The sequence below is a fragment of the Erithacus rubecula genome, assembly GCF_903797595.1.
Source record: "Erithacus rubecula genome assembly, chromosome: 12".
NCBI classification, from domain to species: domain Eukaryota; kingdom Metazoa; phylum Chordata; class Aves; order Passeriformes; family Muscicapidae; genus Erithacus; species Erithacus rubecula.
Window position 1 is genome coordinate 18,982,779 of NC_136664.1, and position 12,662 is coordinate 18,995,440.

General features: G+C 44.5%; 1 protein-coding gene across 2 annotated transcripts in view; it reads right to left on the reverse strand.

The window, feature by feature from the left end:
- Nucleotides 1–12,074, reverse strand: part of CMTM4 (CKLF like MARVEL transmembrane domain containing 4) — a 28,080-nt gene extending 16,006 nt beyond the window's left edge. For both annotated transcript variants that reach the window (XR_013775587.1, XM_079315923.1), the window contains exon 1: nt 11,695–12,074. Coding sequence is in view for 1 of the 2 variants with exons in the window: in XM_079315923.1 (XP_079172049.1) it covers nt 11,695–11,880 (186 nt within the window). In the remaining variant the exon portion in view is untranslated. The remainder of the gene's footprint in view (nt 1–11,694) is intronic.
- Between the last annotated feature and the right edge of the window lie 588 nt (nt 12,075–12,662).

Here is a 12,662-nt window from a genome sequence, read left to right on the forward strand (position 1 = left end):
TAAAAAAAAAGAGTTTTCCTGTTTATCTAAAAGACTACCAGAGAAAGCCTTATTGTGTGGTTAAATGACATAATTACACATGATTTCCAAAAAACCACAAAATGGTCAGCATTTTTTCTGCCTGAAAAATACCCACAGAATTTTAGTAAGAATGTCACACTAGCAAGACATTTTTACATCCAGACTGTTTAAATTAATGGTACAGTAGAATATACATGCTCAAAACAGGGAAGAATATATTGCTTTTACACCAGTTAAAGTATCTGAAGACTGAACTTTCTTGAATTAAAATCTAGATTTATTGTTCTCATTTCCTTGGCCCAGCAGTCCCCACTTTATGCATGAAATGAAGTGGGTCTCATTCCTTGCAAAGCACATGCACTTCCCACATCTAAAACAGCTGGCACAGATATGAATATTTGGGATCATATGGTTCAAACACAGTCCTGCTCCTCCAGCAGGAAACCATCTTTTACCCTAAGCAAAAAATGACTGATTTCCTTGCTCCTAGTCTGCATCCTCAAGACTGCATGAAAAGTGTTATTAACTCTCTAAAAGGCTGCAAGGGGCCTTGAATCACAAAGGAGCATTAAACTTTCCCTGGAAGATAGAAAGTTTAGGAAAACAACACTTACCAGAAAGGGAGGCTTAAGCACCACCAGTGATTCAGCACCCTGGATAAATTAAATTTTGCTCTAATGGCACAAACATCATCAAACAAACCCAAAGAAATTCAATCAAGCCTCCCAATGCACCTCTGATCTGGTTTTGGTGGTGATGGTAGAAATAAAACCAGAAAATATGAGTTTCAGATCATTAGTGCACCTCTAGTGTTTTACATGGAGCTGCAAAGTTTTCATTATTTCTTAGTTCACTTTTAGCTGTAATATGGCAACACTTCAGTGCATTAAATATTGTGGAATCTTTACTAAATCAGCTGATCGTTTGCCACCTCCAGCAGCTTTCTATAACCCTCAGATCCAGCTACTGCTGACTTCCCCTCTCAATTTAGGCAAAAGACCAATTCTAAATACAGAACATACTGCTGAGGCCTGAAACATTTTGATGGTGTTTTAGGAGAAAGGGTTATATTTAAGAGTGAGGGTAATAAAAAAAAAGATATTTGTTTTGAAACATAAATGACAGAAAAACTAATGCTTATTCTACAAAAAAATGAACTGAACTACAGTGACAAGAAGAAATTCTCAACTGGCTAAACCAGAAATACATCAATTTTTAAAGTGAACTTAACCATAGAATCTAGAAGGAAAAAAGCTGCAGACGTGATGTGGTGGCTTATTTCCTACTAACTGCATCAGTACAGAGTTTTGTTATTGCTTGGACACACTTATACAAAAACATTCTTATCTGCTAGATAAATGCAAAACCAATTCCAGTTCAAGTATTATTAAACACATAGTAGGTTTTGACAGATAAATAATTTTATCGTTCTTCCTAAGAAAACAAAAACAACGAACCTCCCCCTAATATAGTCTGATTCAGATGTACTTTAGGTTTTATCCAACAAGCAGATGACCAAAAGAACCTCTGAACAGCATCTGAAGCCAAGGCACATTGCAAGGAGGTTTTTATTTTAGGCACATGACATTTCCCCACCAAAATCTGAATCAGAGTCAAACAAACCTTCCAGATGAGACAAAAATTCACGTAGTGTGCCACCTGTCCCATAAACAAAAGTCCATCAACGGCTTTTTAGCAACCCCACCCTACAGGAAGGTTCATTTGAAGTCCATACAGAGCCATGTTTAAACAAAGGCAAACAAAACATGCAAAACATAACTGGTTTCTCCCACCAATTCCACTCCACAAGAACCTGTGCCTCCAGTCCCCAGAAACTAAAATTCTTGTGTAGCACAAATCAAAATATTTTCATAAGCAACAGGTCCTTCAAGACAATAAGGAATAAAATCCCAGCACAGAGTCTCACATTTCTAACTTTCCTATTCATATTCTGCATTAATCACTTCATTCCTGAACAAGTCTTAAATGGAGAGGTTTATTGTGCATCTACAGTACATTGATTGTGCCAATGGTCAATCAAACAGAACTACTAAGGGAGGTAGATGGTTCTTCACCCCTTTTTCACCATTTCCTGATACTTAATTTTCCCATTCATTGTCGGGTGCTCGTTCTGGCAGTGTCTGCAAGCAGAGTTTGTGCAGCCATCTCTAATTGCCAAGCACCACAAGCTGCCCTGTAAACGATGCTCACTGGGCAGGTTCCTCAGAGGCAGCTCAGCTCACCAAGGTCAGCAGGAAAATCCCCTCAGGAAATCTCAGTGTCCCCCATGGGACAGAGAAGGACAGGCCACCAGCCCAGGGAACTGTGCACACAAACACTGCAGTGCAGCCAGAGCTCAGAACAGGCTCCAGGCTGCTGACAAAAACCACAGTTAAAGCACTCACACAACACTGAGTGGAAATTCTTAAACAGCAGCACTACCCAGTCAGGTTTCTTCAAGTCCAATTTTATCACAATCTGACCAGCATTTGCATATCATGTTCTTCAACAAGACAGGCAAAAATAGGTCAAAGAAACCATCATGCATTTCTTTGGTGCCACTGAAGGTAATTTTGTATGCATTGAGTCATCTGCATCTTCCTCAGCCACTGCCAGCTGCAAGGAGTGGGGGCAGACGGGAGAATAAAATAATTGCCCATTAGTCTCATTTGCTGCTATAGTCCTACCCATGCAGGCTTTACCACAACAGTAACTCAGAGTAAAAACTGGCTACAGGTAACAAAATGGAGAATAAATCCAGCTTAACTGCTCTGTTAGCAAGCCTCACTTTCAGGCACCAAAGCAGGTAAATAAAACCTTCCTTAAAACTCACTGCCAAATCCTGTCAGTCTTACAGACTAATTTAATAGTGGCACTGAAGTCAGCAGAGTCACCAGTTTTGCATCAGCATTTTTGAGTTGTTTTGTATCCCCATTTAGGAGCAGTAACACCTTTGTGGGTGCTCAGGAGGTACCTCCAGTACAGCACCCACCTTTCCCTCCCCAGCCTCCCAGCAAGGGTGAAGTGTCCTCTCCACTCCACTTCCTGGCATTTTCCCTTGAGTCAAGCTGCAAGAACGCAGAGCTTATCATATCTTTGCTATTTAAACAAAATGGGCAGATACAACTGCCCTGTTCTTGTCTTGGGGCTGCACACATACACACACTCTCTGCTGGAATACAGCACATTACTGAACTCATATTTGCATGGTTTTTAAATGAAGTACAAAAAGTCCCTATTGCTTCACTTACAAGAACTCTCTATTAAGCTTTTAGAAAAGAGAAAAATCAACACTTCTGAACCAGCTTCATGTTCCCATCCATGCTTACAGGCCAACCTGTGTGGGAAACCTGGCTAAGCCAAACAATATTAAAACACAGTACTTCAAATCTGGTAATAGATAAATTAAGTAATTTATTAGTTTTAAGAAGTAAAGGTATGATCATAAAATTTGTCAAGTATTTAGCCTGCACACACTCTAGCTTAACTAGCCCATCTGGCTATTTTAAAAAGTGACAGCTCTATTTTATCACTATCAGAATCAGCCTGTATCCTTTAAAACCCCATTTATAATCCCAATTTGAGTAAACATCAAACATCCCACAAATACTAAAACAAGAAAAGAATTTTAATGAGAAAACAGTCAAGAACTTAAAGCAGTCCTACAAAATCCATTGAAGTTTTTTGGGTTTATTTTTGTTTAAAGGAAATAGTGCAAAATGTCCTGGCCATCCCAATGCTCCCAAGACTGTAACCCCAAGGCCCCTTAGATGCCATGCCTTAAAAGGCAAAAAGAGTGCAGCCATGCTGGTGAAAGAGAGCATGAAACCAGAGATGTGGCCAGGACACGCAGAGCCCTGCCAATTGCACTGGAGCCTCCCTGCTGCCGGGGCTGGCTGACACCAGGGATGCAGCAGGAACCCACCAAAGCAGCACAGATGCCACTGCACAACTGCAAACCCGGGGGGTTTAAGCCTGCAGGCTGGAAAAAGCTGTGAGCAGCACAGAGTCTCACCCTGCACCGCTCCCACTGCAATTCCAAATGTCACTAATTACAGCAGCACCTCTGCTTTAAATACCACTGTGTTTAACAAAAGGTTTCCTCTACATTAGATAAAGTTTCTAAGCACTAAATGCAACAATTAGTTTCTTTTAGAAGGGGTGTGATCAAACTGCTAATTAATCTCTTACGACATTCAAACAGCAGTATCAGTTTCTACATTAAAATAATTTCCTGAGACAGAAATCACTACAGATTGTTACAGACTTGGAGAACTTAAGCATTTCATAATATTCACAACCATGCTCATTGCTTTCTTGCCACAAGCATTTCAGTTTAAAAATGTACAAAAGTACAGAAATTCCTAATATGGAAATGGTTGCAGTCGATTCATAAAATAATTTGGAAAAAAAACCTGCCAGACCTGTTTTGAGTAGGGCTGTATCACTGGCAGATTTACAGCATCAGAAAACACCCTGGGATAGCTACAGTGAAAGTCACAGCAGCAGCAGCACTTTGTGCAGCTCAGACACAGCACAGACATGTTCCTACTGCAGCACTGCTGGGCTTCAGGCTCTCCTGAATGAAGCTAAAATCCCAACCAGGGCAGCTCACTTCAACCTGAACACTTTGGCAAAGTACATATGAGCTAAAGGAAATGTAAAGATGTGCAAGCATCACCACCTGAACATCAAGTTACATATTAACAGAAGTTTAACTGGATGCTGGAACACTTGTCTGGGTAAAAATACATTCTATTCTTCCACAAGCTAAGGCATTACACAGCAGAGCTTTAATTACAGCTCATGAAACACCACAGCAGGAATGTGATATCTGAGTTATAGCTCCCAGTTTCACTTGCACACAGTGAGATTCAAACATCAGAGGATCCCTGCTCACCTGAACTCCCACTGTGCACTGTGAGTGGCCCTCTCACTCTGGGTGAGAGCTACACCAGCTCTACACCTCCCTGCCCATTGTCAGAAATATTTCTGATATCTTTTCTCTACTCATGGTTGGATATTCTTGAACCCATTCTAATCCAGGTTGGTGTTATCCAGCTTTTGCTTCCCTCTTCCCATATTCTGGAGTTGATGGCACAAGTTCTAGGGAAACCTAAACATTACTTCCATGTTTTAAAAGCAACTACACAAGTTATCTGAGAATTAGGTGACTTTTCCTTTCTTTTTTTTTTTTTTTTTTAAATAAGAATGTATTTTTAATTGCAGATCTAATCTTCAGCACTACAGAACAATAGCAGTTGACACAGGGTTAAGATGATGCCTTGGAGTGGCTACCCAGAACAGAGGCTAGACAAGGTTAAAAAAGTAAAGTAGATATTTATTAAAAACCTTCAGTAGATAGACCTTGGGCAGTAAAAAGCCTCTGAGAGGGGCCACTCCCAAGATGGACAATGGTCACAAGTTTTTCAGACAATTATAAGTTTGGTCTATTTACATATCAGGGGTCATCCTCCAATTACAGCTTCAGATAATTAAGTCATATTCCCCCAGTTTTCTCCCCACAGTTCACTTTTGTTTATACTTTTCAGGCATGATGTTGTAGAGTGTCCTGGAGTTTCAGGCCTAGAGGAATTGTTTTGTCTGATCAAAATGTGAAGAGAGTTAACACCCTACATGGAGTTTATACACAATATAGTACAGGATTTCAAAAGTATAAAAGCTAAAATCCTAAAACATCAAGATGTCTCTTAATCGTGCATTTAGTTTTTTTTGAATGCAAATTCTCAGTACAAAATTACTTGCTGAGGTCCTGAAGCAAGAGACATTTTGATGAAATGCAATTTTGAGCACAGGATGATGATGATGGCTACTGAAAAGTGTGCAAGTTGATTAGACAAAACAACACACTGACTCTCACCAGAAGTAACAGATTCCTCCAACACTGATTATGTTAAAACACAACCTCTTAAATTTCTAGCCCTTGTCTTCTTATCTCAAGATGATAATTAAATTACTAGGGAGCCTCAACAACAAAAGGCACTACCAGGAACATTACAAGAAGTAAAGGCAGCTTTCCAATTATTAATACCATGAGAGCTAGATTAGTGTAGTACATCTATGACTATTGCACTGGTTCAAAATGAAACAGGAAAAAATACAGCATACTTGGTACAGACATTGTAGGAATTTCTTCTGAAATCAGAATTCAAAATCCACCATCTTAAGAGGGACATTATTTACAGGAACTTGGTGTTTACTGGCAGGAGGATATAATCCCATAGCCAGATGGTGGTCAAGAGACATCATGAAAGAAACCAAAACCTATTCACCTTTCTGTGGGAAGACAGCCACAGTCATTTCTTTAGTTATTCACAGAAACAATAAAAGGCAAAGCTAAACAGAGTTATTATTCTTCCACAGTAAATGTTAGGATAAAAATATCACCACACAGAAATGCAGAACCACAACCTTTAAAGAGAAACCTTTTTGAAGAAAACTCAAGTTTCAGAGGTACTGAAGAGACACTTGAAGAGGATTTCTAAGCATATTTGTGCATTACAAATTTGATCCTCACAATATGATATAACATCCTTTTTCTAAGACCAAATACCAGAGATCACCAGTATCCACTGTGATACTCAACATCTTCTGAACAAGCAGCTACAATGCCACCAAAAAATCAAAGACACAAAAACATCACAATCATTTCTTACAGTAACAAATATTTGTTGTTTGGAGGGTATAAGAGAATAAAAAAGTGGAGGATGCAGGCTCCCTCTGAGGCTCAAGTATCTCCTGTAGAGCTCTGCTTTCCACCTAGTGCTTCCCACCAGGACTGGAGCCTGACTGCTGTGACCCTGCTCAGAACATCAGCCCTGCCCTCATTAACTGCCTGACAGAATCCCAAATTCACAGCAACCAATGCAAAAGCAATCTGCCTTTACTCCCACTGACCCAGTGGTGCCCTGCTAACTGCCCTGACTCACAGATGGAGGCTGCCTGGGAAGCACCCTGCTCCAGCCACCCATTCCCAGCTGGGACCACAGCCAGAGCACTGCAGGGCCAAAGCAGCAGGATAGTGGGACAGGCCCTCACATGGGGATCCATCCAATCCTCCCCTCCAGCTGAGATGCTGAGCTCAAGACACAAGAAGGCAGCAATAACTAAATATGGGATTACTGAACACCTCAGAATAGCTTTCAACCAGATTCTAATAGCCAGCAATTAACTTATTGATTGGAACATAAATGCTATTACTCTTATTTTCTAATATAATTAACAATGAGAGTTCTCAATAATCTTATTATTACTCATTTAGGCATGTATTCCTGGCTTTTGAATTTTGTTTTCTTCATTGCAACAGATCCTGACAGCCAAGAGTTTCACTGCAGTCCTGGCCCGGGCAACCCATTTCTGAATCTGGCAATGTACAATGACAGTAAGCCACAAAACAACTTTTATTCAATGTTCAGCTACTCTCCACCAATGAAGATGGAACTTTTTATTCTGAAAACTGTGAACATCTGAACTGCTATTCCCACCAGATTTCATTTAGCTCAAACTGCTGCCTCCCCTGGCAGTATCAAATGCTACAGACAAGAAGATGAGAGCAAGCACGGAGTGATACTTCCCAGGGCACTCATCACATCTCAAAGCTCAGAGACCTCCCAAGCAGAAGTATTATCTTCTTTAAAAGGAATCTCTGATGGATTTTTGTAGCATTTGGAACAAACACATGAGGAGAAGAAAGTCTAGGGCTGTGTGAGCCACAGAAGCCATCACCAACCACCACAATGCCACCTACCCTCTCAGCCAGCACATGCTGAGGGGTTTCTGCCTCTTGCTGCTCTGTGATCCCTCTGCTGCAGGTAAACCATTCCTAACTGCTGCCAATGTCACAGACACTGACCAGCACAACTGCTCACAGCCACTGGCCCAGCTCCTGAAGGTGATACATGTCACTTCAAACCAAGAGCCTGTGCAAACCTGGCAGGAGTCCCATGAGAACTAGCCACCTTCCCAACAGGAGCCTGCCTGGTTTTCCTTCCTTAAAGCCTATGAACAGCTCACCTGGAGCTACACTCCCAGAAAAACCCAGCAGCAGACAAAGGGCAGCACCACTGGCCATGGGAATTTCAGTAGCAAGTATGTCTATGGCAAGCTTTAGTGACAGTAAGATCCTTGGAGGTGCAGAATTACAATAATCAAGGGAAAATAATAATAATGCATTTTGAAAAGCCAAAAACTAAAATGAAGAGGGAGGGGGAAAGCAGACAGTCTCATCTAAAATGAAACTATTTCCATCAAAGAGGTGGTATTGTGCTGACCAGCTCATCTCCTTTGCATGACAGAATGGGCCCCTCCTGACTCCTCAGGAAAAGGAGAGACTGTCCTTAGGAAATTCAAGGGAATGGGGAGAAAGTACTGAAATAAAAGAAATCATTTGAGGACATCCATAGCAAAGTTTTCTAGTGATAACCATTTCATTATTGCACAGCAGTCTCCATGGGAAGTATTAAAGCCCTCAAAAGCATGAGAAACAAATTCATGCCAGAAAGTAATGAGAATGAATTTGAAAGAACATTCCTGCTCTGCTCTCCAAGGACAGGCAGCTCTCTCACACCTTCCATGAGAAATGGTACTGCTTCTTGCAAATGCCAGAAAACCAAGGGAGACAACCTCTCCAAAGGAAAACATTTCCTGGTGGCTTCTCCCTGACTTCCCTTTCCAGCTCAAAGTCTCATCAGAACAAAACCAAAAGCAAACATGAAAGCTCCAAGCTACCTGAAGTCCTGCCCCCTTGCATTTCCTTTAGTGCCCTTTGTGTGTCACTTGCCACCTGTCTGGTGTGAGCCTCAGGTGTCACACCTGCCTCAGGTGTGCCAGCCAGCTCTGCACACTCCTTTTCTGATGTGCTCCAACATTCCCCCCTTCCTCCAAGCTGCTGTAAAGAGGCTACAGCTGCATCCCCAGAACAGCAGATGCTCCCTCACAGAGCCCAGCAAACACACAACTATTTCAACAGAACACTGAGATACAGGCAGAAGACTCCTTTCTGAAAAGCTCACCTACATGGGAGTAACACTGCCAAAACCAGGGAAACCAGTTCAATGCTAAGCTGTTCCACATGGGCCCTTTCCCTTATTCCTCACTGTCCCTCACACTGCCATTACTGACCACTGGCAGGCAGATCCAAGGACTAGGAACTCTTCAGCTTGGCCATAAAGAGGAGCTGTAAGCCTAAATTTACAGTTTTCCAGTCTGCAACCAAATCTAAACTTAGCAAAAACCAAAACAAGGCTCAGAAATAAGCTGCACACTATACGTAAAACATCATCAAAAAATCATCACCATTATGCTGTCCCTTCAAAGGACACTTTGGGGCATATTCTCTTGGAATATTAATGAGTTAAAACTACTGTCCACTCTAGCAGCACTTACATTATTCCATATGCCTACAATGTCATCATCATTCCGCTCTTGTAACAACCCCTTTGTTTGAATTAATAAAGATAACTCTACAACAAATTAACAGAGTCTTACACCTATTTTAAGTGATGTGGGCTTTTCCCCATTCCCTGTATTTTCTGCTTTTGACAGTCAAAAATGGGCATTTGGGAGCAGGGCCATCCAAGCCACAAAGAGCAGCAGTTTTCCTTCTCACAGCACCACAGGCAGTTTATGGGAAGTCTTTCAACCAAAGATTACAACAAGCAGAAGCAATGTTTGCCTTGAGCTGATATTTTGCCTGCCAATCACAAATGTATTTTAAGACAAATCCTGATGCTAAATGAAGTACATGTATTGTAATCTTTCCTGTAACATTCTTTTTTACTGTAATACATTTAGAGAGTTTTATCTTAACCAGCAATTGGCTTTTTCCTTTTTGTAATTTTTGTGTGCCAGGAGCTCCTTTTTGTTTTCAAGAGATAGAGCTCTACACCACAGACTTTGTTAAATTTCAGTTCCTACAGTACTTTTGTAAAAGCATTATTGAATATTGTAATTGAAATAATTATACTTGGCAAATAAGCAACCTAAGTACACAGTGGAATGTGCTTTCTCCTTCCTTTTCCAACACTGCTCAGTTTTCCATTGGTTTGCAAATGTCAGTAGTCTGCTCTTCCATTACCATGAATGAGGAGTGGTTTTTTAGTACAACCAACCAGGCTGAGGTGGGGGACAGCCTTCCACAGTATATCAACTAATTTAACTTCTTAACTGCTGCCCCTCTGCATTCATACACTCCTGGGAGCCACATGCAAAAGCTCAGATCATTCTTATGAAAAGGGCACAAAGCATAGCTCAGTTCCACTGAAGACACCACTCTGCAAGAATAAATCTTCCCAAGGATGACCTGGGAGCAGCAGTGTCTGTCCAAGACAGGGAAACCTCTTTAACTCCAGCAGAACGTGCTTTTCCCCCATCTTCCTTTACATGACTTAAAAACTTAGGAGGTGTACTCCACATATCTTTGGGATTTGTTCCAAGCAAGTCAGATTTAATTATAAAGGATTCAGTTACGATTAGTAATTAGTCATTTTAATGACAAGTTTTTAACAAGACTTGCCACAGTTATTAGTGTACTGCAGAAAGAATCTGCAGTAGGAACTGAAACAAAAATCCCGAGGGCGGATTATTTCAGTGCATCAGGCAGCACCACCCCAGGATTTCCACCACATGGACATTTTTTAATAGCTCGAAGACAGGTAGATGTTGCAGAGTGATGACAGATGCTTTGGCTGCAGTCCTGAACACACACAATGCACACACTGCTTGTTTTGCTGGGCTCACACGCTCACTGCTACCACTCACAGAGCACAGCTCCTACCCTGCGCTGAGGAGATGAGAAGAAAACAAAGCACACTTCCAAATCCTGGGTTTTACTGGGCATTCATAAAAAATGAATTCATCACCACAGTGCTCTATAAATTTGTGTGCAGCTGAAGCCAGGATACTTCCAGTGTGCTGTTCATGAAACCTGTATGTGCAAGTTTTGCCTAGTACTAACCAGCAGCGTTTTAAATGCCAAAGTTATATATATGAAATATTAAACTGTTTCCGGCATCACACTTCTCAAAGAACTTATTTATTTTAAGTTACAAGAATTTGCTGTACCCTGTAAGGAACTACTCAAAAATCTATTTCAAAGTGATTGCCATTTTCATTAAACACCTCTTTTCCTAATATCCTGAAAAACGCATTTGTTGATTTGAAAAATATCATGGTGACTCGGAAAGGAGATCGGATGAAGGTAAATATCAGCACTAGCACCATAGAAACTGCTGAAAGGCTTTGGTGTTTATTACGTGTTTCACTGCTGCGGCGGTCCAAGCCTTGCACGGGCACCACCAAAGTGAACCAGTTCAGGTGCCAAAGTACACGAACGAACCCAGCTCACGTTTAATGTCACAATACAAAACCTCACGTTCGGTGTGCGGAGGTTTTTAAGGCTTTCTTTCTTTTTACGCGGTGTATTTGAGAGAACTTCATCCCGCCAAGGACAAGAAGGCGAGCGAGGGGTGGCGGACCCCGCGCTCCGCCGCCGGCACCGGGCGGGTCCCAGCGGGACCGGAGGGCCCGGCCCGGGTCGCACCGGGAGGAGCCGCACCGAGCGCCGCCAGCCCGGCCGGCAGGGCGGCGATCCGCGGGCACACGGCCCAGGTGAAGGCAGCGCCGCAGGCCCGCCCGCACCGCCCGCGTACTCACCACCTCGGCCAGCTTCAGCCTGCCCAAGGTGCCCCGCAGGTAGTCCAGGTCGCAGCGCAGGCCGCCCAGCCCGCGGCGCTGGCTGACGGGCTCGGTGGTGGGCTGGTAGGGGCTGCTGGCCGCCGAGATCATGGAGGCGCTGGACGCCTCGCCGTCGAAGCCCTCCAGGTCATCGCCGTTCCTCATGGTGCCGGCGCCGCCGGGGGTGGCCGCGGGCTCTGGCCCGAGCGCCGCGCTCAGCTACGGCAGCGAGCGCTGCATGGCCGCCCGCGCCCGCCTCAGGCGTAGCGGCGAGGGGAGCGCACGGGCAGCATCGCCGGAGCGGGGCCCGGCTGCGGAGCGGGCCGGAGGGAACGGAGCGGAGCGGCGCTGACCCGGTGAGGAGCTGACCCGGTGAGGAGCTGACCCGGTGCGGAGCAGAACCCCGGCCGGGGACGCGCAGCTCTGAGCACCGCAGCCCACCCCGCCGCTCGAGGGGCTGCGCCCGGCTCCGAGTTCCGATGCCGGTTCGGGTCCCGGTCTCGTTCCCGGTCCCAGCAGAGCAGCCCAGCTCCGAGCGGCGACGCCGCAGCCGCTCCGCCCCCGCGCGGAGCGGAAAGGGCGGGCAGGGCCCGCCCCGGAGGGCGCGCAGCCGGGCGGTGCCTGCTCGGTACCGCCCCGCGGGGAGGGCCCGCACCTGCCCCGGGCACCGCGCCCGCCCAGCGCAGCCCGGCCCGGCTCAGCTCAGCCCAACGCGACCCAGCCTAGTCTAGCCCAGCTCGGCTCGGCTTAGCCCAGCCTAGCCCGACTCAGCCTAGTCTAGCCTAGCCCAGCCCAGCCCGACTCAGCCTAGTCTAGTCTAGCCCAGCCCAGCTCAGTCCAGCCTCAGCCCCAGCCCAGCCCGGCCCAGCCCGACTCAGCCTAGTCTAGTCTAGACCAGCCCAGCCCCAGCCCGGCCCGGCCCAGCCCAGCTCAGTCCAACCCCAGCC